Source organism: Carettochelys insculpta, chromosome 1 (genome assembly GCF_033958435.1).
Source record: "Carettochelys insculpta isolate YL-2023 chromosome 1, ASM3395843v1, whole genome shotgun sequence".
Classification (NCBI taxonomy): Eukaryota; Metazoa; Chordata; order Testudines; family Carettochelyidae; genus Carettochelys; species Carettochelys insculpta.
The window spans coordinates 150,348,565-150,373,479 of NC_134137.1; the positions used below are offsets into that span (position 1 = coordinate 150,348,565).

The 24,915-nt window shown below is 46.8% G+C and overlaps 1 protein-coding gene across 4 annotated transcripts in view; it reads right to left on the minus strand.

Annotated features, from left to right (window-relative positions):
- Positions 1 to 5,974: 5,974 nt before the first annotated feature.
- Positions 5,975 to 24,915, minus strand: part of CTPS2 (CTP synthase 2) — a 167,188-nt gene continuing 148,247 nt past the window's right edge. For 2 of the 4 annotated variants that reach the window (XM_074993581.1, XM_074993545.1), the window contains exons 18-19: positions 17,882 to 17,992; positions 5,975 to 7,723 (exon numbers count right to left, since the gene is read on the minus strand). In XM_074993581.1, the coding sequence (XP_074849682.1) occupies positions 17,923 to 17,992 (70 nt within the window). In that variant the 3' untranslated portion in view covers positions 5,975 to 7,723; positions 17,882 to 17,922. The remainder of the gene's footprint in view (positions 7,724 to 17,881; positions 17,993 to 24,915) is intronic. The other 2 variants (XM_074993565.1, XM_074993555.1) reach the window with 1 other exon arrangement.

The window sequence follows — 24,915 nt, forward strand, 5'->3', positions numbered from 1 at the left end:
TCCTCTTTCCGCCCTAGCACATGCTTCCCGCTACTTGACTCTCCTCACTCCAACTCTGCATGTCCATCCTGTTGGCCACATACTTTTCTGTTCCTCTGGAATTACTCTCTCACCCCCCCTTTCTTCTGACTTTTGCTGCCTCTTCTCCTTTGATATGGTGATGCCCACCAGTAGGTACTGCTAGCCTGACTTCTCTTCCATTCAAAGCTTCTTTGCAAAACCTCAGGTTTCTTCTTGCAGTTAAAGTCCTGGAACTAGATAAATGCATGGACAATAGGTCCATCAATGGCTTTAGACCTCTGTTTGCCAGAAGCTGGGAATGGGAGACAAGGGAATGGATCACTTGATGATTACCTGCTCTTGTCATTCCCTCTGGGGCACCTGGCACTGGCCACTGTCAACAGACAGGGTACTGAGCTAGAGGGATCTTTGGGCTGACTCAATATGGCTGCTCTTCTGTTATCTTAGGGCCTGACTCAAATCCCTTTTATGTCAACGGGAGTTTTTCCATGAACTGCAGCAGGCTTGGCATCATCCCTCAGTCTCCAGGCAAACTCACCTTTTTTTGCCACCAGTCCATCAGTTACTATGCTCAGCCTCACCCAGGGAGGTTATGTCTCCAGGGTGGTAACTGAAATAAGACTATGTCTGCACTGCAATCAGAGATGTAACCGTAACATGTGTAGGCAGGAGAGCCAGCTTCAAAATAGCGAATGCAAGCACTGACGGCAGTGAAGTCAGAGGAGCATGGGCTGTCACATGGGCTAAATGCCTGAGTATTTACCTGAGGTCCTAGATAGCTTGGACAGTCTCTGCTGCTTCACTGTTACTGGTATCTGAGCCAGGATGGGTATGCCTGTGTGTCGGACAGTCAGCTCCACCCCTATTTCCTATGTAAACATCTCCTAAGTGCTATATGTAAAAAAGGAGTAAAATTGTGGTTTCATTGAAATTCACAGCACAGCTCTCATTGATTGCAGCAGAGGCAAGATTTCTATTAAGGCTTTCTTACAGTAAACAGAAGCATTCTATTTCTCCTTTATACTTTCACAGACATTCTGTGTTAACCACAAGCTTATTGACTACATTTTGCCTACATTCAGTTTGTGTTAGCTTTACTTGTCAGATCAGTGAACTAGCAACTAAACCTAGCTCCACTGCTGTAGCATTCAAAATAATTACAGGGCAAAATGGGTCCCTCGTAGTGTTCAGATTTTGTCAGAGTTGTCTCTCCTACTTAAGAGCTCATTTTTTTGCCCTACTCAGGCCGTGTCTACCCTTACAAAAAACTTCAAAATGACCATGCTAATGGCCAAATTGAAGAATACTAATGAGGCACTGAAATGAATATTCAGTGCCTCATTAGCATGCCACCAGCCACAGCACTTCAAAAGTGCCACGGTTCACTCACCCACAGCTCGTCCACATGGGGGTCCATTTTGAAAGGACCCTGCCAACACTGAAATCCCCTTAGTCCTATCAACTGGAAAGGATCCTGGTGTGGACAAGCTGTGGGTGAGTGAACCACGGCACTTCTGCCGTGGCTGGCCGCATGCTAATGAGGGGCTGAATATTCATTTCAGTGCCTCATTAGTATTCTTCGATTTGACCATTAGCATGACCATTTTGAAGTTCTTTTAAGTGTAGATGTAGCCTCAGTGTATAATTTCTTCTGCCAGATGTATTGGGTACAACAACAAATTGTCTAGACTGCTCAGCTTTCTGAGGCCAGCTGTGAAACCAGATATTTCCACAAGAAATACAGACCCAGTGGATGATGGCACAAAGTACTGACCATCCTCACACTTCAGCTGACTTCAGTGGGAGCTGAGGAGGTTGAGGTCTCAGAAGGCACTTGGCACTGTGCAGAACAAGCCTGAAATGTGTCTGCCGCCTTTCAAGGTATGCTGTGTCTTTCACACCTGAAGGGTTTTAGACAATTAAGTTGGGCAGAAAGTAGCTTAGACCTGTTCTGTAAAGATACAATAGCTAGGAAACCAAGTAGCACCTTGTTACTAAATGCTTAACTGGCCAAGTAAAAGGCTCATGAGCTTGCAGGCACCCCAGTGCAGAGCTCTACGATAGGAACCCAAAGAGCACCAGTGGGAAGGACCAGGGCTTTAGAGTTGAGCAAATAATGAATTCCTCTTTCTGGATCCTTTACATTAAGTTTCTGGATTGTAGAACCATGTCAGATACATTAAACAAATTGCTTTGCTACACGGTAACCTCCTGAAAGAGCCAAATTTATCTTTTATTCGGAGACACACACCACAATGCAAATCAGATCAGCAACCCTCCTACAAACATTATGGGTGCGTCTACACTAGCCGGCTACTTCGAAGTAGCTGGCACAACGTCGAAATAGCACCCGTTGTGTCTACATACGCTGTGCGCTCTTTCGATGTTGAAATCGACGTTACACAGTTAGACGTCACAATCGCTATTCCTACCTGAAGATAAGAATAGCGCCCTACGTCGACGTTCAACATCGAAGCAGGGCGTGTGTAGACAATCTGTGGCCTGCTACTTTGAAATAGCGGGGTCCTCCATGGCGGCAATCAGCAGAGGGGTTGAGATGCTCCGTCCAGCCCCTGCAGGGCTCTATGGTCCCCGTGCGCACCAGCCCTTAAAGCACCACAGACCCGGATTTCCTGTGGCAGGAAGCTGAGAGCGTGCAGGCAGCAGCACACGCACGTGCTAACCCTGCATGCCCTCTACAGACCCTGACCCGACTACCCAGTGCCATGGCATCCAGCCAGCCCCCCGAGGGGACCCAAGCACTCCTGGTAGCCAAATAGGGGGCCAAAAAGAGGTGGGGCCCCTCCTGGTTGGAGGCCGAGCTCCGAGACCTGCTGGGGCTCTGGGGTGAGGAGGAGGTGCTCCACGTGATGGGGAGCAAGCGGCGGAACGCGGAAGCAGTCACCCGACTGGCCAAGGGCCTGGCCGCCTGGGATCACCCTGCCCGCACTCCGGATCATGTCTGGAGCAAGGTGAAGGAGTTGCGGCAGGGGTACACCCGGGCCCGGGACTCGGCCAGCCAGTCTGGTGCTGCCCCCACTGTTTGTCCCTATTACAGAGAGCTCAGGGCCATCCTGGGCCCCTGGGACACCTCCTTCCCCCCAGCAACACTGGACACCTCAGATGATGAGCCCCAGCAGGCCTCAGAGCCGGAGTCTGGCCCGGAGGCCAGTCCCGCACCCTGGGGCCCGCCTGAGGAGTGCCCCCTCGGGACAGCGGAGGAAGGGTCCAGCAGTGAGGAGGGGGGACTCTTCATATACCTCCTCTCCAGGAGCACCAGCCAGGCGTCCACCCACCGGGGTTCTCCCGACCGCAGCAATGGATGGTCAGGTACGTACCCCACAGGGCACACACCCACGGGCCATGGGGCAGGAGCACCAGACATGACCAGGAGCCTCACACACCCCAGCAGACTCTGACCTGCAACTGCCCAGCCACAGCACAGTCCCAGGACGGTGGCAAGGCCATCAGCACCCACACCCATGGACAGCACCGTACCCTAACTCTGGGGTGGGGGGACCATGCAATGGGGATGCCCAACAGGGACATCACACCCACTGATGGGGACGGAGACCCAGCACCCTAGGGAGGGTGGGGGCAACAGGCCATGGGCCAGGGCACAGTACTAACAGCCTTCCCCTCCCTCTCTCCCTCTCTGCAGCTGCACCATCCGATGCCCCCGGCAGCCAGGCACCCTCCTTGGTCCCCGAGAGCCCGCCAGAGGTCAGCCACCGCCAGAACCCGGGGACACCCCCAAGGCCAGAGGGACGGTAACACCACCGATGGACCCAGGGGATGGGCCCCCGTAGATCCCCACCTCCTGGCAGCTCTCTGGCAGCAGATGGAGGTGGCCGAGAAGAGACTCTGGTTCGACCGGGAGGAGTCCACCTGGTGCTGGGCAGAGTGGCAGTAATTTGTGGGGGTATTCTGGGTCATAGCTGGGTCAATCCGGGAAGCCGTCACCTGGCTCCTGCCCCCTGCTGCCCCCCATGCCGCCCTCCCCACCCTTCCACCTGATGCCCCCCTGCCGCCCCACCTGCTGCACTGCCTGCCTCACCACCTGCCTCACTGCCTGCTGCCCTCACCTGCTGTGCCACCTGCCATGCAACCTGCTACCCAACCTACTGCACTGCCTGCTGTGCTGCCTGCCAATCCCCCAGGACCAGAGCCTACTGGGGCTGAAGACCGGCCGGTGGAGGCATCCTGGCCGTACCAGCTGGTCCTCCTGGCCCCCAGCTGGCTGCGCTGGGGACTGCAGAAAAGGAAGGGAGTCACGACCTGTACCAGCCGGAGGGTCGCACCCCTCTACACCCACCCCACACTGATGGGCCGACAGCCGAGCCATCCGCTGGGCCCCCATTTGTATATAGTTGTTCCCCTTGTATATATTTGTCCTCCTTTGTATATTGGTTGCAGATTTTGTTGTGAACATAACACAGTTACCAGGTTTCAATAATTCACAGTTTTATTCTCCAAAGAACCTGAGACGTGTGTGGGTGGTATGTGGGCAGTGTGTGGGGGGGCCCTCCGGGGAAGGCCAGGGAGGTAATCACGGGTCTCCCTGATCAAAATGGACCCACAGGGCCTCATGGACCCATACCCCTCACAGTGGGCCTGGCAACTGGGTGTGGCAGCCAGCTGGGGGAAGCCAGTGCCAGTGTTGACTGCTCACCCCTGGACGAAGGCCTCCCCCTTGCTCTTGACAATGTTGTGGAGCGTGCAGCACACGCCCACAACCTGGTGGATGTTCTGGAGGGTGACGTCCAGGCAGGCCAGGACGCACCACCAGCGGCCCTTCAGGCGGCCGAAGGTTCTCTCCACCACCTAGTGGGTGTGGTTCAGGCGGGCATTGAACCGCCCCTGGCTGGTGTTGAGGTGGCCGGTGTATGGACGCACGAGCCAGGGCTGGAGGGGGTAGGCTGCGTCCACCACGTGGCAGAGGGGCACCGTGGTGTCCCCCAGAGGGATCTCCCTCTGGGGGATGTAGGTCCCTGCCTCCAGCCGGCGGCACAGGCCTGAGTTCCAGAAGATGTGGGCATCGTGTGTGCAGCCAAGCCAGCCCACATAGACATCCTGGAAGCGGCCCCAGCAGTCCACCATGGCCTGCAAGACCATGGAGTGGTAGCCCCTGCAGTTGATATATCTTCCCCCACCGTGGTCCAGGGCACAAATGGGTATGTGGGTCCCGTCCAGGACTCAATCTGGTGACGGCTGCATCCAGGTCCCCGAGTTGGACAACCCTCTGGAGCGGCATGGCACTGAGCGCATGGACCACCTGTGGGCAGGGAACACAAGCACCTATGAGGGTGTGCAGGGTGCCCAGGCCCCTCCCCCGAGGGCCCCCTCCCAAGCACCTCCCCGAGTACCCCCTGCCCAGCCCCTCCCTCCTCAGCACCCCTCCCTCCCCAGCCCCACACCTGGGCCCCCATCCCGCCCCCCCCCAGTGGGTGCAAGCCCAGACCTCCTTACCTCCATGACAACAGCCCCGACTGTGGCCTTTCCCACTCCAAACTGGTCCTGGTGCCTCAGTGCGGGAATGAGCCACTGGCAGAGCTCCAGGAAGGTCTGGCGGCGCATGCAGAAGTTCCGCATCCACTGGTTGTTGTCCCACGCCCGCATGACCAGCTGCTCCCACCACTCGGAGCTGGTGGGGTAGCTCCAGAGGCAGGGGAGCACCCAGCAGCTGGATGGCAAGCCCACCCACACCTCAGGGACCCCCAGGTTTTAGGAATAAGGGGCTTTTGAAGACTGGGGGGTCATTTTGAAAGGCCTCCCTCTACACAGGCAGCACGTGATTCAAAAGCAGCACTTCTGAATCACCATGGCTGCCATTATGCTAATGAGGTTCTGCATATTCATGGCAGTGCCTCATTAGCATTCCCCTTTTGAAAGGTGGTGGCTAGTGTAGACATAGCCCATGTGTGATATTCCACACATAATACAACACGCTATAGAAGTTTTCACATAACAATTTAATGCACTTCAAAATATATGTCAAAATATATGTTAAAGTTATAGACAGTATTAAAAGTCCAACATGGTGTAGATCACAGACACATGTAGTAATATCAATACTGACAATATCTTGTATTTCCAAGGCACATATCTGCAAAACACCCCCATGAGAAGCTTGTTTTATCATTAGGGTTTCTCTTACTAAATAGATACATGGGCTGCAGAAACTGGAGTTTTCTAATGTAATCTTAAGAAAGTCAAATTTAAAAAAAATCTCAGATTTACAAATTAAATATTACAAAGATATTTAAGAGACATGTCACTTTTTGGATGACTTTTCAGGCACGGGATGCCATTTGCCACTGTGCCTGGGTAAAAAAAATACACTTTTAATTTACAAAATTAAAATATGAAGCTTGAGGACTTCATTTCAGAACTTTAATTTTTACAAAAGGCTTTTAATAGATGTTTTGGCTAAGAAAGCGTTAGCGGGCTGATCCATACTCTGGGTAAGATCTTTGGATGGTCACTCAACTGCTGGAATATAGTCCTAGAGACATCCTACCTGGTCCTGGGTGGACTCACCTATGGATCATCTGTTGGCCTCAAACTGCTCAGATAGTAAGCAATGTAGGTGGCAGGACCTGGCTTCAGGACGATTCTGCACCCCGCTCCAGCCCCCTTGAGAGACCCATTGGCTGCAGTCTCAGTAGCTATGCGGTGTTTGAATCTGCCATAAATTAGTATAGCCCATAGGCTACTTTACTGGGGCACAGGAGGACAGGCTGTGTGTACAGGGGCCCCTGAATCACAGGAGTGTGAAGATGAGATTTAATCCATCGTTGTTTCTGACACATGCTCTGTCCAATTTAACTGGACCTCAGGCACTGGCTCTCAAATTCTGTGCATTACTGTTTTGTTTATAGCTGACTAGATTATATTTTATTATGTATCCATTTGTTTAAATACCTTAGGTATCTAATAAATTCAAACCCTCTGCCCATTTAGAATTTAGTAAGTTAACATTATGTTCAGTATTACCGGCTTTTCAAAAATACTGCTGTTCAGGTGATAGCAAGAATCAGACAAATTGTAGGAGCAATAAGGTTATGTTGGATGTGCAGAAGCATATTCAACATCAGTTATTAGACTGCAAAGACATCAGATCAACTTGTTTGTATGTTTACAGCAAAAGAGTAAACATTTGTTCAACAAACTATCCTCCACTGCTCACATATGAAATCAACTAATTTTGTTTTTTAATCCTTTCCTGACACACACACGCACATGCACACACACACTTTGTTTTGCTAATGCTACTGCATTTTCCTGTGTTTTATTTTATTCTATTTTATACACAACCCCAATTTTCTGGCATGTCAAGATTACTACAGATAAAAAACTAAGGCAAATTCACCTGAGACCATTCAGAAATCATAGGACAAGATCAATTATTGTGACAGATAGCTAACTTTTGATGGTCCATTGACCTTTTAAAACAAACAGCATTTACCTGCAGAATTACTTGTGTACAGGACAATGAACGAATTAGCTGGAAAATGACAACTGAAAAATTACTTGCAGCCACAGCATGGAGGGATATGCTTCTGTTAGAAAGTTAATCTCTGTAATAGCTTTTAAGTCTATATCATAAACTATTTGTGTCATACATGGGAAATCAAAACTGTACAGAAATGATGCAACCAATTAACGTGAATTTCTTTCCATTCCATTTTGTTTTGTCTTTCTAAAAAAAAGAAAAAAAGGCAAGCATTAGAGTGTGTACAAGCCTTCTCTGCATATCCATTTAGCATTGTTATAGTTAGCAGACCTTTAATGTCCATGTATCCAGTGTGTATTATGATCATCTTAAAATAATTTTACAAGAAACACTTGAAGTGGGAAAAGTTTACCTAGATTCAACATAGTACTAATGAGCCAGTACAAATGCTGTCTACCTTTGATTACTAGAAATCATGCCTTTCTTAAAATCTTAATATTGTAATGAAGATAAGTGAGGTGACAATTGCTTTTGTAACACAATTATGCCTATAAGTAAAGCTGTGTGGTATTTGCTCAGATAATGTAATTCTAAGGAACGTAATTAGCACCTGCTGGTGAAAAATCAAAATAAAAACGTCGATTCTTCAATCTGGAACTCTGCTGGCAACATAGCTGAAAGCCTCACAGAAACACATTTAGGCAAAGTCATTTGCATCTGAAGAGTCACAGCTCTGTGCAGCAACTGAAACTACATTAAGGGCATGTTAGGATTTGCCAGCGCGCACTCTGTTGGGAAACCCCCAGTCAAAGCTAAAGTGGATCTCATAAATGTGGTATCAGCTATAGACACACACAGTGTCACAGCGTTGCTCTTGCAGCCTGGCAGAAGGCAGGGTGAGAAGTTTTATGGTGCTCAACACCACCGTACGTGAGAGCCTCCTACAGATTAAGTCTCACAAGCCATGTTAGGCAGGGATGTACCATTACTTCTATTTTACAGATAGGGAACTGAGGTAGATGACGGGTGGAATTCACAAGGGGGCTCAAGCGCCTGGTGGAATTCACAGCCCTGAATTAGGTGCCCAAGCTCGCTATACCACGTGCAGTGCTGGCGCAAGCCCCTAAGAATGGAATTCTCAAAAGCCAGGATGCTGAGCTAGCCAATGAGGGAGAGACTGAAGCCCTGCCCCTCTCAGGAGTTAGACACCTCGCTCCAAGCCAGAGGGCAAAGCTGTGAATGCTCTCCTAGAATTAGCTGCCTAAGCCCAGTCAGCTGCTTCCAACAAAAATGAGGAGACCCACAGATAACACCCTTTCTACAACTTTTATTCAACTGGTGTGGCAGGACACCCCTTTGTCTGGCTCAGGTCCCTTGGTTCTGCCCTTGACTGCAGGGCCTAGGTTGCAGCTACCTCCATTGTCCTGGTCAGTTATGTGGTCCTCTTCCCCTACTCTAGTCCTGGCCAGGGCTGTCAGCCTGCCCAGAGGGGAGAGGAGAGTCCAGCCACTCCTCACTCCCCAGCTCCCTAACGAGCACTCTCAACTCCTTATCTGCTTTTCCCATCTCCTTTTCTCCTTACAACAGCTCCCCAACCTTTCCACCTCCTCTCACACACTCTCCTATCCCTCCCTGTTTGCCTCAGCTACTTCTAAGCCTGCAGGCAGTCAGATTAGCCAGCTCTCATTGATTGAATGCCTCCTGCCACACTCTATTGCCTCCACCTGGGAACTTAATTAACTTTCTGCTCATCCCCTAGCACAGGCTGGGTCCTGAGCTGCCTTCCAGACGGGGTCTGCTGGCTTCACCCCGTTACACGTTTTAGAGCACAAGCCCAGCCGTGGGAAACCCTAGGATCAAGTCCCTTATGCCTGATGTGGCAGAAGATTTGAACATGCGTCTTTTGCCTTCCAGGAGGGGGCCTGAGCTATTGAGCATGAGGACATTTTGGGGGAGGTCTCTCCCAGAAATGCTGTTCCACTGTATATAAGTACTTACACAGGCATTTGGTTAAAGACAGGTACCTGACAGATACTGACCATAATCTGATAATTATACAGGCAACTCACTTGGGCTGTGGGACAGTCAGGTTTCATCTGCTTATGCCAATGATTATTTAATTAAACACAGTGGAAGAGTTTCAAGAGGAGAGGTGGAGAAACCGCTACCTGGCATATGCCATAGTCCATTGGCTAGGATGCCTCTTTAGGGCTATGTCTACACAGAAGCCCTATTTCAAAATAAGTAATTCCAAAATAAGGCTGCTACACTCAAAACGTATTTTGAGATACCACTTAGCTATTTCAAAACACATAGTCTGCACACACGGTGCTGATTTCAAAATAGTACCTATTTGAAAAAAGTACTGTTAAGAATTGTGCTTATTTTGAAATAGCTAGTTCAAAATGGTCATGCCTACACTATCCCAAAACTTCAAAATGGCCATGCAAATAGGATAGGAGAAGGGGATTTCGAAGTTGGTGGGTTCCTTTCGAAAAGGACACCCGTCTGGACGAGTCGCGCAGCAGCGAGGAGTGACAATTTCGAAGTGCTGAGGTTGCCGGCATTCTAATGAGGCGCTGAATATGTATTTCAGCACTTCATTAATAAACTTTGAAATGGCCATTTGCATGGCCATTTCGAAGTTTTGGGATAGTGTAGACGTAGCCAATAAGTGCTATCCTGATTCTGAAGAGCACCAATTTCAAAATAGTTATTTCAGAATAAGCGCTGTTCCTCCTGCAATAAGATTTACTGATTTCGAAATAATGCACCCACTATTTCGAAAGAGCACAGTGCGTAGTGTAGATGACAGCGAAGTTATTTCAAAATGACAGCTGTTATCTTGCTTGGCTGTGTGACCGTAGCTTAGGAGGCAAGAAACTCAAGTTCAAATCCCTTCTCTATATGAGACAGAAGTGGGAACTGTATTTATGTAAGTGCTTTAACTACTGAATTAAAAGTTGTAAGGGGGCATTCTATCACCTCCTTCTGTTTTGTGTGTTTATTTGCACACCTACCCACTCACACTCTGCAGGCAAGGCAGAAGTTCATTAACCCTTCTAAAAACAAGAAGTCCTGTGGCACCTTATAGGCTAACAAATACATTGGAGCACTCATCACTTCTGAAGTGGGTCTCTGCCCATGAAAGCTCCAATATATCTGTTAAGTCTCTAAGATGCCACAGGACTTCTCATTGTTTTTACAGATGTGGACTTACACGGCTACCCCTCTGATGCTAATCCTTCTGCAGCCTAGGTGTGAGTCAGACCCCAAGCATTACCAGGACTTATGCAATCATGGGCATGCTCAGCTGATAAAATTTAGGTAGTTGTGGACTTTAGTAGAAGAAACTTGGGCATGAGTTGGGCATGCAACCGGGGCTCTTGCAAACAGGCCGACTGCTAACAGGTGGGAGTTTTGAGAGGGGCTCTCCTGGTGAAGGAGGGGGCAATCTACAGCACCTTGAGGTTAGTGCTGTCCAGAGTGTGTGGGTGTTTGTGTTTGGGGGTTCTGGGCTTGTGTTTGTCTGTTTGTTTGGAGTTTGGAGTGCTGAGCTGTCTGTTTGAAAGGCCGTGTGCTCAGGCTGGCAGTTGGAAGCTGTGAGCCTTGGTTAAGTTTGAAATCTAAACCTCTGTGCTGATTGGCTGAGCGGTAGCCAGAGGGAGGGGCTATCAGGAAGGCCGGAGCCTTTTAAACGCTGCTGGCAAGCGACCGGGGCTTTAGCAAACAGGCCGACTGCTAATAGGCGGGAGTTTTGAGAGGGAGCTTAGAGGGAGCTAGTTTCTTCTAACGTCCTTAAATCTTTTATAACATCCCCATCTGATACTTTTACTTAAGAACCCCATATAGAATTAAATTAAATCAGAGGAGGAAATGGAGCTAGAAGACCAACAGCAGAGTGGGGGCTATCCTGTTTATTGCGTCGAGTGTAATATGTATGATTACCTACCCTGTGGGCGGGTGGCTTATGTGTGCACTCGATGCGAGGAGCTCCTGGCCCTCAGAGACCAAGTGCGGGCTTTAGAGACCAGAGTGGCTGAACTGGAGGAGCTAAGGGAGGCAGACAGCTATGTTGATGAGGCTTTCCGGGACGTAGTAGGGCTGTCCCACCTCCAATCTGACAGCCCCGATGCTGTTAAGGAAGATGAAAGGCTCAGGGAAGGAGAGCAGTCAATAGGGGCAGAGGGAAACCATCCCATAGTTGGGACCCTCCTTCCAGAAGGTGCTATGGTATCCTCTCGCGCCGAGGATACCTCTCCAGGGGAGGGAACGCCAGTTGTTAGGAAGAGGCAGGTGTTAGTAGTGGGTGATTCAATTGTTAGAAATATAGATAGTTGGGTTTGTGATGACCGGGAGAACCATATGGTGACTTGCCTGCCTGGTGTGAAGGTTGCTGATCTTTCGAGGTATCTAGACAGACTTATATACAGTAGTGGGGAGCAGCCGGTGGTCGTGGTACATGTAGGTACCAATGACATAGGGAAGGGTAGGAAAGATGTCCTGGAGGCGAAATTTAGGTTGCTAGGAAGGAGACTGAAATCCAGGACCTCTATGGTGGCATTCTCAGAAATGCTTCCAGTTTCATGCGCAGGGCCAGGGAGGCAGACAGAACTTCAGAATCTCAATGCATGGATGAGACGATGGTGTAGAGAAGAAGGGTTTAGATTTATTAGGAACTGGGGACACTTTTGGGGTAGGGGGAGCCTATACAGGAAAGATGGGCTCCACCTAAACCAAGGTGGATCCAGGCTGCTGGCATTAAACATTAAAAAGGTCGTAGGGCAGTGTTTAAACTAAGAGATGGGGGAAAGCCGATTGGTGCGGAGAAGCATGTGGATCGGACGGAGACTTCTCTTAGGCGAGGCTCCATTGATAGAGATTCTCTAGAATTCAGTCAGAAAAAGAAGAAGGCAGATGATAGAGTATGGGCCAGATCAGATGAGAAAAAATCACATGTAAAAGAATCCAATACGTCAGGGAATGGCAGGCATATGAATAGTGGTAGTTTTTTAAAGTGCTTTTACACAAATGCTAGAAGTCTGTCTAATAAGATGGGTGAATTAGAGTACCTCATATCAAAGAAGGAGATTGACATAATAGGCATCATGGAAACCTGGTGGAATAAGGACAATCAGTGGGACACTATCAAACCGGGATATAAAATATATCGGAAGGACAGAATGGGTCGAGCAGGTGGCGGAGTGGTACTGTATGTGAAAGATAATACAGAATCAAATGAAATAAAAATCCTAAATGAATCAAAATGTTCAAGAGAATCACTATGGATAGCAATTCCTTCCTCTGATGGGAATATACCACTAGGGATATATTATCGACCACCTAACCAGGACAGTGATAGTGATGCTGAAATGCTAAGGGAAATTAGAGAAGCTATCAAAATAATAAACTCACTAATAATGGGGGATTTCAATTATCCCCATGTTGACTGGGTACATGTCACCTCAGGAAGGGAATCAGAGAGAAAATTTCTTGATGCCTTAAATGACTGCCTCTTGGAGCAGCTGCTACAGGAACCCACAAGGGGAGAGGGAATTCTTGATTTAGTACTGAGTGGAACACAGGATCTGGTCCAAAAGGTAACTATTACAGGACCGCTTGGAAATAGCGACCATAACATAATAACATTTAATAGTCCTGTGTTGGGAAGAACACCGCCAACAGTCCAATACTCTGGTATTTAATTTCAAAAAGGGGAATTACACAAAAATGAGGAGGTTAGTTAAGCAGAAATTAAAAGGTAGAGTAACTAGAGTAAAATCCCTAAAAGCTGTGTGGAAACTTTTCAAAGATACCACATTAGAGGCCCAACTTAAATGTATACCCCAAATTAAAAAACACAGTAAGAGACCTAAAAAAGAGCCACCGTGGCTTAACAACCATGTAAAAGAGGCAGTGAGAGATAAAAAGGCATCTTTTAAAAAGTGGAAGTCAAATCCTAGTGATCAAAATAGAAAGGAACATAAAAACTGCCAAATTAAATGTAAAAATGTAATAAGAAAAGCCAAAAAAGATTTTGAGGAACAGTTAGCCATAAATTCAAAAAACAATAGTAAAATGTTTTTTAAGTACATTAGAAGCAGGAAGCCTGCTAAAAAAGCAGTGGGGCCCCTGGACGAGAGAGACATAAAAGGAGCAATCAAGGAGGATAATGCCATTGCGGAAAAACTAAATGATTTCTTTGCTTCAGTCTTCACGGCAGAGGATGTTAGGGAGATTCCCAAATCTGAGCCGTCCTTTACGGGTGACAAATCTGAGGAACTGTCCCAGACTGAAGTATCATTAGAGAAGGTTTTGGAACTAATTGATAGGCTAAACAGTCACAAGTCTCCGGGACCAAATGGTATTCACCCAAGGGTTCTGAAAGAACTCAAATGTGAAATTGCAGAGCTATTAACAGTGGTTTGTAACCTATCCTTTAAATCAGCTTCGGTACCCAATGATTGGAAGACAGCTAATATAACACTAATATTTAAAAAGGGCTCTAAAGGAGACCCTAGCAATTACAGACCTGTAAGTCTAACGTCAGTACCGGGCAAATTAGTAGAAACAATAGTAAAGAATAAAATTGTCAGACACGTAGAGGAACGTGATTTGTTGAGCAAAAGTCAACATGGTTTCTGTAAAGGGAAGTCATGTCTTACTAATCTATTAGAGTTCTTTGAAGGGGTTAACAAGCATGCGGACGGGGGGATCCAGTAGACATAGTATACTTAGATTTCCAGAAAGCCTTTAACACGATCCCTCACCAAAGGCTCTTATGTAAATTAGGTGGTCATGGGATAGGAGGAAAGATCTGTTCATGGATTGGGAACTGGTTAAAAGATAGGAAACAAAGGGTAGGAATAAATGGTAAAGTTTCACAATGGAAGGGGGTAACTAGTGGCGTTCCCCAAGGGTCAGTCCTGGGACCAATCTTGTACAACTTATTTGTCAATGATCTAGAGAAAGGGGGAAGCAGTGAGGTGGCAAAGTTTGCAGATGACACCAAACTGTTCAGGATAGTCAAAACCAAAGCAGACTGTGAAGAACTTCAAAAAGATCTCAGCAAACTGAGTAATTGGGTAGCAAAATGGCAAATGAAATTTAAATGTGGGTAAGTGTAAGGTAATACACATTGGGAAAAATAACCCTAATTATACATACAATATGATGGGGGCAAATTTAGCTACAACAGATCAGGAAAGGGATCTTGGAATTATAGTGGATAGTTCTCTGAAAACATCCACGCAGTGTGCAGCGGCAGTCAGTAAAGCAAATAGGATGTTAGGAATAATTAAAAAAGGGATAGAAAATAAGACAAAGAATATCTTACTTCCCCTATATAAAACTATGGTACGCCCACATCTTGAGTACTGTGTGCAGATGTGGTCTCCTCACCTCAGAAAAGATATATTGGCATTAGAAAAGGTTCAGAAAAGGGCAACTAAAATGATTAAGGGTTTGGAACAGGTCCCATATGAGGAGAGGCTAGAGAGTCTGGGACTTTTCAGTCTAGAAAAGAGGAGACTGAGGGGCGATATGATAGAGGTATATAAAGTCATGAATGGTGTGGAGAAAGTGAATACAGAAAAGTTATTTATTGTTCCCATAATATATGAACTAGAGGACACCAAATGAAATTAATGGGTAGCAGGTTCAAAACTAATGGAAGAAAGTTTTTCTTCACACAGCGCACAGTCAACCTGTGGAACTCCTTACCAGAGGACGCTGTGAAGGCCAGGACTCTAACAGAGTTTAAACAAGAGCTCGATAAATGTTTGGAGGTTAGGTCCATAGATGGCTATTAGCAAGGGGTAAGGTATGGCGCCTAGCATTTTGTCGAAGGCGGGAGATGGATGGCAGCAGACAAATCGCTTGATCATTGTCTTCAGTTCACCTCCTCTGGGGCACCAGGAATTGGCTACTGTCGGCAGACAGGATACTGGGCTAGATGGGCCTTTGGTCTGACCCAGTATGGCCGTTCATATGTTCTTATGAGTGTCTTCAGGTACCTGAAAAACCGGGAAGCAGCTTTGTGGATTGGATCTGTGTTTAAATATTCGGCTTGGGCACCTAATTCTACCTTCTGAATTCCACCCAAAGTGACCTGTTCAAGGTCACTGAAGAACTACGTGGTTGAACTAAAAGCAGAACTCACATTCCCTGAGCCTCAGCTTATCTTATTTATATGCAGCCATAATCACCAATTTGGCAGAGCAGTCAGCTGCCAAACAATAATATGTCATGTGATAGGAGAGGATTAACCTGGGGAAAGGGAAACTTAAAAATTGCATACAACGGTATTCAAGAACACCACATAGGCTGTGTCTACATTACCACCTTCCTTCAAAGAAAGGATGGTAGGAAATGAGGCTGTTGGGAGTTTACTAATGAAGTGCTGCCATGCATAGGCAGCACTTCATTAAGCAAATTCCGCCCCCGCGGCAACTCCGAAGTTTTAAGGGGAGTGAGGGGACTTCGAAGATGCCCTGGCACTTCAAAGTACCAACAGGTGAGCTGTGGCTAGACGTGTGCTGGTACTTCGAAGTTTATAACTTCAGAGTTGCCACGGGGGGGAATTTGCTTAATGAAGTGCTGCCTATGCACAGCAGCACTTCATTAGTAAACTCCGAACAGCCTCATTACCATCCTTCTTTCAAAGGAAGGTGGTAGTGTAGACACAGCCCTAGAGTTTCAGAATGAAGGGAGGAATAAGACTCTCACACTGGCTATGATCTTGAAGGCCCTGAATAGGTTATGTCACAATGATTAAAATATGGCTGAGGAACAGCTCATGACTTAAGGAAGGTCAGATGCCCCACAGCAGGGGTCTGAAACCTGCGGCTTTATAGCCGCATGTGCGTCTTTAAGGACTTCTTTGTGGCTCCCTAATCTATAATTGCAAAGTAAAAAAAACCCTCCTGATTATTTTGAATAAACAGTGAAGGTCTAAAAGCCCAAAAATGAACAACTCGTATCTACATAGAAAATGATGTATGATCTCGAAACACTGTATAACTCCCCCAGCATCCTCCAGAGAGAGAGAAGGTTTGGGAGTGCAAGTCAGAAAGACAGTGGTACAAACACACAAGTAAAGTGTGATGCAATTAAATATGTAAAAAGTTTGTGAACATCCTGCAGTTAACACGTATCTCATAACAAGTCATAGTGTGTGTGTGTGTACTGTTTTTAAAATAAGGGTTACAAAAAGTACTGTTGGACATTATTTTTTAAGGACCGTCTCATAATTCACATGATTACTGCTCTTGAATTATTGAGATTTTCACCTAATTGGAAAAAAAATGGCTCTGTTTGCTATTTTGGTTGCTGAGCCCTATCTCAGAGGAAATTCAGATAGCAATTTAAGTTATTTAAAAAAAAACAACTAGAAGTAATAGGAATTTAGCAAGAGCATATCAGCCATCAAAGTGCCAGTTTAAAAATATTAGCTTCCTGAGTTCCTATCTTTAAACTAGCTGAACCCCAAGATCTGCGATGAAGGCTGTGTCCACACTACAGTCATCTTTCGAAAGAAGATCTTCCAGAAGATCTCCTCCGAGAAGCAACTTTCGAAAGCATGTCCACATACAAAACAGCAGATCAACAAAGCAAGCCACTCTTTCGATAGAGTGATCACACAGCCCCAGCCTTTTCAAAAGAACCGTCCAGGGATCCAAAAATTTGGTAACATGAGGACTACACTTCCAGAAAAGGGCCTGCGAAGTGTCTACACATGCTTTTTTCCCAAAAGAATCTTTCAAAAGAAGGTGCTCTTCCTGATCCAGGAGCAGAAGAAGGCTTCCAGAAGAGCTGTGTTCTTTCAATTTCAGATAGAAAGAGCACATTTTGTGTGTGAACGCTCCACATGTTCTTTTGGAAAAAGCCCAGATTTTCTGAAAGAACTTGCTAGTGTAGACCCAGCCAAAGAGTCTGCACTGTCCTAAGGCCAAGTGCCTGACCCTGGTAGAAATATGACAACACAAAATAAAGCACAAAGAAAATAGTTCAAAGAGGAGCAAAACAAAAATCAAGTCAACCTGATGGAATCACACACATTTAGAGTCATGCAGTAAAGTAAGAAGCATCTGAAGAAAACAATTTCTTCAAAGATTATAAAAGTGTAATGGTAAAGAATATCTTTTCAAACACTTAAGAGAACTTGATCATGTATTGCACCTTGCACACACAAACTGCACACAAAACACACTGTAGCTTTTAGTAAATACAATTACAAAGTTAGGCAACAGATGGGAAGAAAAATTAAATGCTGTGGGCAAGGGAGAAAAGATAAAGCTGTCAGATGGGACTTGGAGCAGAGGCAGAATCGAGATAAATGTGTCTCTTGCAGTAAGTCAGAAAGAAATAAAGGTTGTAAAGAAGTATCAAAATGACCCTGTTCACCTCAGAAGCATTCTCCAAGTCTCTGCTCTTGTGCAGGGTGCTCAGCTTGTTTCTGAATCAGAAGGCTCTTTTTCAGGAGAACTGTCCTCACTGAGATCACTGTAGCTATCACTAGCAAGAAGGAACAGATTGTGTAAGTGGTAAAGAAGAAAAAATTACTTTCTCTCAAGCCCCTCAACCCCAAAGCCCACACTAAGGTATCAGGTGAGGAAAGCCTTCCTACCCAGGAGAGCACTTAAGGACAGGCTTGACTTTAATGCCACTCTAATGTGTCTTCCTCAATGTGAACGGATATAAGCTTGTGCTTAAGTGCTTTTCTAAACTGAGGCCTTAATAACTGGTGAGACCCAGTATGTCATACCAACAATGTGTTCCTCTTTTGCTTGGCTACTGTGTCTTAACACATAACAGTTTGATGCTGAAGAGTGCCCAGTGACTGCAACCACCATTGATGTCACTGAGAGTAGCAAGTTCTCAGCATAAAACTAGACAAGGAATGTTCTAAGTTACAGCAGAGAAGGCATTTGTTTTCCCACTGAGAAAACATTAAAGTAGAGCGGGTGGGATATTTTCATCAAATGATCTTCCTACTTAAAAATGCCCTTCTCACAATAGCCAAATGTTCCATGGGGAAATTTCAGCATAGCCAAAAACAACCATTATTCTCTGCCAGACATATTAAAATGATGGCTTCCCATTTGCCTCAAGGAAGGTCAAACTGACAAAAGCTTTCCAAAAGGACTGTGCACACAGAAACTGCCTTCCTGCCTTCTCCCCAAGCACCAGAGAGGCAGAACATCCTGGCAGTCAGCCTGCTTGACACCCTCTGGCTCTGGGGCTGAAGAGGCTGAACACCTCAGGTTCTGTTCCTCTCCGAGGGGAGGCAAAGGGTAATTCCGTGTGGCAGAAAGGATCCACATCACTGAGCCTGAGAGCTCAGGTCAGAGCTCATTTTATAGAGCTACAAACAGCAGTGCAGACTGCTTAGGCTACAAACCAGGCTCTCAGGCCTTCTACTTTTGTGGGCTCTCAAACCTGCAGTTTTATAACCCTGATGACCAAGCTCTGAAAGCTCAAGTCTAGTCCACCCACAGCCATGCCATAGGTCTTCTATTGAAGTGTGGACATATTTTTCAAGGGAACGGATTTTCACTCTCTAGCCAGCTCTAATTAAAGACCCATTTGTATTTCTTTGTCCTAACCAAACCCCTTAATTTATATTTACATTACAATTCTGCTATTTCACAATCATCTCCTCAGAACAAGATCATTACCAACGCGCTCTCCTAATATTCTAACAGCTTTGCCTTTCATGTCCTGTTTCCTATAAATCTACATTTGTTTTCTGTTGGCTGGAAACTAGTGCGCTAGTGATCATTTTGTCCATGCACAGAAGGAGCACATGGTGAAAAGTGCAAAGCAGCGCAGTGATCAGCTGAAGGCATGTCAAAGAGGCCACAGCAGTCACGGTCAAACAGACTGCGCTCTCTTCAGAAGAGTTCAGGCGGACAGCTCCTGGGGCAGCCTGTGGCAGGAGATGAGTATCTGGGTTGGCAAGTTAAAGGGCTCTATGGCAGCTCTTCTGTATACCCAAGATCACACTCCAGGTGAACCTCTGGTCCTCTCCTCCCGTGTGTCCCCCCCAGCTGCAGTCACAGACGTGCTGTGAAAGGTGAGGGAATCAGTAGCCTCCGCTGAGGAGTGAGCTGGAGAGCTGCCCGAGCCCCTCACCGGAAAGGAGATGACGGACTGCAGTTCAGGCAATTTAGAAAAGCCATTACACTGCTATAAATCATGCTAAGGGCTTGATGGAGACGAACTCCATTTACCTGTAGGCAAACTTGCCTAGGGGGCTAAATTTGAGCCTAATCTCATGGTATTGATGTTATATATGTTACCTAATTAAAACACAACAGCTGTAGAAGACGAGGATGGGGTATATGACAGCAAAAGTGTCAGGTTTAATTTCAACCTTTCACCGCGAGGGGAAATCTGCAACAATGTAATTAATTATGTTCCTGGAGAGGAGAGAGGAGACTCTGGCAGCACAACAGCCTGGTGCAGACTTAGAAAATGCCATCAGAATGAGTTCCTGTGCTGTGGTAGGAACACCGCCTCCCAGGGTGACATCAGCTATGCCGGAAGACACACACTTTGTCTTCAGCACATCTGCAGTTCCCCAGGGGGTTTTGTCAGCATAATGGTGTCTCTAGGGGTTTTGTTTTTTCATATCCTTAAGGGACATAACTACAACAATATGTGTTGTATGCGTAGACCAAGGATCAGTTGCTTGCACATTTACTATGTCTTAACTTATAACTTTCTGTATTTTCTTTGTGTTGTACATATATGGTTGATTAACCTTGTTAAAAGAGAGGGTCATGAAGGACTAACTACATGAACAATCTGAGCTTTCTTAATATGTGAGAAACAATTACATTACCAACATGCATTAGGTATAGTGAAGGAAAGTCTTGCTAACAATATGATCAAGCACGCCAAATGCACACAGACGCACACAGTCTCATGAGAGCATCACTGCCGCTGTACTTACGTCTTTCTGAATATGTCCAAGGAAGCATGGAATAAAAACTTTGTATTATTAAAACAGTTATGCATTTAATAGAATACATAGTACAGTAATTAATTGCAGCATTTGCCATGTTAAGACACCAATCAAACCATTAGCCTTTAAGTTTTCCATTAGCACTTTCAACTACTGGAATTTTTATTAGTTTGAAGAAACTTCCCCTACCTTTTTGTTTCTCCACCCACCACATAGGTGCTGGAGCTAGGAGTGCAGGGGGTACTGCAGTACCCCCTCACCCCGGCTTGAAGGGGTTACATTGTATGCAGGATTTACACTTTGTTTCAATGGCTCTCAGCACTCCCACTACAAAAACTGTTCCAATGCCGCTGCCCCAGCATATATACCTTTAATTTTAAAAAGTGAAGGATTTCTGTCTTGCTTCATAACAGAGTTAAAACTTTCCAGGCAGCATCTGCTTACATTGCAAATCAATATCTAAGTTAAGTTTATAAGATTTACTATAATATGAAATGTATTATATGGAGGGGAAAAAAACTGTGCAGCATCTCTGGGTTGTATAATGCAAAAAACAGTAATGTCCTGTCTTTGAAACAAGCAAGTATTTCCTTTCAAATTGCATTGAAAAGCTGCAAAGATATTACACACACATATTAAATAGCTATTTTGTGCTGAGGGGCGCTAATACTAAATACATTATATAAATCTCATTTAAGTGTGCTGGCTAAGAAAGTGGTGGGGAAAGAAACAGATAAGATTTTTTTTTCTGTTAAGAAACTTTTGTCCACCAAGAGGCTATGGCCACACTTGGCCAAGACTTCAAAATGGCCATGCTAATGACCAAACTGAAGAATACTAATAAGGGGCTGAATATTCATTTCAGTGCCTCATTAGTATCCATCAAATTGGCCATTAGCATGGACATTTTGAAGTCTTGAGTGTTCAGGTTTGAACTCCAAAGTGTCCAGTGAGAGTGGGAGGAGGGAGAACGCTATGTTTTCATTTCCTTCAGTAGATTTTCTTTCAGCTTGTGCGTCCTTAATTGAGCAAGATACTGACCCCCTGCTCCAGATTCCTACAACACAGGGGGACAGTCAGGTGGCATAGGTCTGCTGTAGCAGCTTCTATGCCACCCTCCTCTGCATGCCCAGAGTGTGAGGGAATGGCTGAGATTAAACAGGAGAGCTGGTGGTGTCTGTGTATCTTATCAAACTCCATCTCTCAGAACAGACCCTTGGAAATAATAATAGTGAAGACTCACTCCATCACTTTGGCCCCCATTTAATTCCCATAGTAGTTAAAGGAAATAGTTTAATGGACTCAGAGATTTGGATCAGACCTTCTATGGCTTTAAGTAATAGCTACAAAAGTAAAGACTTCTTGGAACAAAATGATGCCATTAGCATTGCCCAAGAACATTTCCTCAGAGCCCTTTTGACACAAACACATGCTTGTTATGTTTAGCTTATCCTTCCCATTGGATGTGAACATTATCTCAAATTATCTTTTGGCACTGACTGAACAGGCAGTAATTGTAATTTGCTGATTTTTTAAGAAACACTGCTTGGGACAAGAGCTAGCGGGCAGCTATTCCCAAGCTGTAGCAAGCAGAAAAGAAAGGTCACTAACCGTAGTAACGGTGGTTCTTCTAGATGTGTCCCTGTGGGTGCTCCACAATAGGTGTTGGGCTCGCCCGGCGCCGCAGATCGGATCTTCCAAGCAGTTTCTGCCGGACCGCGCATGCGCCAGTGCGCGCCGCTCCCCTGCGTGCTCCTGGCCACGTGCGCGATCCGGTCCCCGCCAGTTCCTTGACCAACCGCCTCGGATGCTCCTGCAAAACACTAAACAGAGATCCGGAGCGGGGAGGATGGGCGGGTAGTGGAGCACCCACGGGGACACATCTCGAAGAACCACCGTTAGTACGGTGAGTAACCTTTCTTTCTTCTTCGAGTGTCCCCGTGGGTGCTCCACATTAGGTGACTACCCAGCAGTAACCCAAGATAGGAGGTGGCTAAATCGGATTATGTGCAGCTTGTCCCCGAAAGGACCGCTGCAGAGAGACGGGTATCCTCTTGGAATACCCTGTGAAGGGCGTAATGTTTGGCGAAGGTGTCATAGGATGACCAGGTCGCCGCTCTGCAAATGTCTTTTAGCGCAACGCCCTTGAAAAAGGCTGTTGATGCCGCCACCGCCCTAGTGGAATGAGCCCTGGGTGTGGCCAGTAAAGGAGTCTTTTTGAGTTCGTAGCACATTTTTATGCAAGATACGATGTGCTTCGAGATTCTCTGAGAAGAGAGACATTCTCCTTTTGATTTGGGAGCGAGGGAGACTAGGAGTCTATCCGTTTTCCGGAAGGACTCGGTCCTGTCTATATAGAAAGCTAGCGCCCTCCTCACGTCCAGGAGGTGTAGGCGCGCCTCTTTGTTAGAGTTATGAGGCTTTGGATAAAACGAGGGTAAAACGATAGGTTCGTTAATATGAAACTCAGAAGAAACTTTAGGAACAAATGCTGGATGCAGCCGTATGGTTACCGCCTCCTTGGAAAAAACAGCGCAGGGTGGCGTTGCCATAACTGCCGCAAGCTCGCTCACCCTGCGAGCTGACCTGATTGCGAGAAGAAAGGTCGTCTTTATCGTAAGGAGGCAGAGGGAAACCATGGCCAAAAGCTCGAACGGTGGTCCCGTTTTCGCATTAAGCACCAGGTCCAAGTTCCACGAAGGTGGAAGCGGTTTCCGAGAGGGGTATAGGTTTACCAACCCTTTGAGGAACCTGGTAACCATGGGATGGGCAAACACCGTGTACCCTTCCTCTTCGTGTCTGAACGCCAAAATGGCGGCAAGGTGGACCTTTAACGAGGATAGTGAGAGTCCTCCTGTCTTGAGGTCCAGTAAATACTCTAATACCACAGGTATAGGCACCGAAAGGGGGGCTAGCTGTTTGGTAGAACACCATGCCGTGAAGCGAGTCCATTTCTGCTTGTAGGTTTTCCTGGTGGAAGTCCTCCTGCTACTTTCTAGGACTTGCTGCACTTCCTCCGTACATGTGCTCTCTAGGGAGCTGAGCCATGGATTAACCACGCTTGTAGTCGCAGGCCTTGGGGGGTACGGATGCACTATGGACCCCTGGGCTTGCGTGAGCAGATCCGGCGCCACCAGAAGGGCATCGGTGGCCAGTCCGACATGCGCAGGAGTAGGGGGAACCATTGCTGTCGATCCCACGTTGGGACTATCAGGATCATTCAGGCTCCTTCCCTCCTGGATCTCTGCAACACTTTGTGGATGAGCCCTGTGGGACGGAAAGCATAAAGCAGGGGGTCCCTCCAGGAGATCGCGAATGCGTCCCCCAGGGACCCCCATCCCAGTCCTGCCCTGGAGCAGAATCGTGGGCACTTCTTGTTGTGTTGAGTAGCAAACAGGTCTATCTGGGGAAAAACCCCATGCGTGAAAAATCAGTCGCAGCAGATTGGGACGGATCTGCCACTCGTGCGTGAGTGCGAAACACCTGCTCAGCTGGTCTGCCTTCACATTGTGAACGCCTGGTAAGTACGAGGCTTTCAAGGTTATATTGTTGGCGATGCACCAGTTCCACAAGCGGACTGCTTCCGCATATAAGGCACAAGACCGAGCTCCTCCTTGCCGATTTATATAAAACATGGTGGAGGTATTGTCTGTACTGATCCCGACTACTTTGCTTTGTATACGGTCTCGAAAGTGTCTGCAGGCGTTGAACACTGCTCTGAGCCCCAGTATATTTATGTGCAGTGACTGCTCCGTGGAGGACCACAGCCCTTGCGTCACCTCTTCACCCATGTGTGCTCCCCACCCTATGAGGAGGCATCTGTAGTAAGAAAAACCGATATGTGTGGTTGGTGGAAGGGTACCCCTGTTAGCAGGTTCTTGGGGTTTACCCACCATTGCATGGATTTGCGCACCTCTGTTGTGGGCGACGCCACCCTGTGAACGGTGTGTGCTGCTGGTTTGTATACGCTCGCCAGCCAGTGCTGCATGCTGCGCATGTGTAACCTGGAGTTCTGTACTACGAACGTCGCTGCTGCCATGTGGCCCAGCAGCTGTAAGCATGTCAGAACCGGCACCGTAGGGCTGAAGGTGATGACTTGCATGAGGGAGCTGATGGCCCGAAAGTGTGTCTCTGGTAGATACACTCTCGCTGTAATAGAATTTATGCGTGCCCCTGTGAACTCTATGTCCTGTGTGGGGTTTATCTTTGATTTTGTCAGATTGATAACCAGGCCGAGCGAAGAAAACGTGCCTGCTGTGACGCGTATCATGCGTAGTACCTCCTCCTTCGAGGCCCCTTAGAGTAGGCAGTCGTCCAGATACTGGAATATAAATACCCCCTGTCTGTGCAGGTAGGCTGACACCACTGCCAAGGTCTTGGTGAAGACTCTGGGGGCCGAGGAGAGGCCAAACGGTAGGACCTTGTATTGAAAATGTTCTTTGCCTACCATGAAACCGGAGGAATCGTC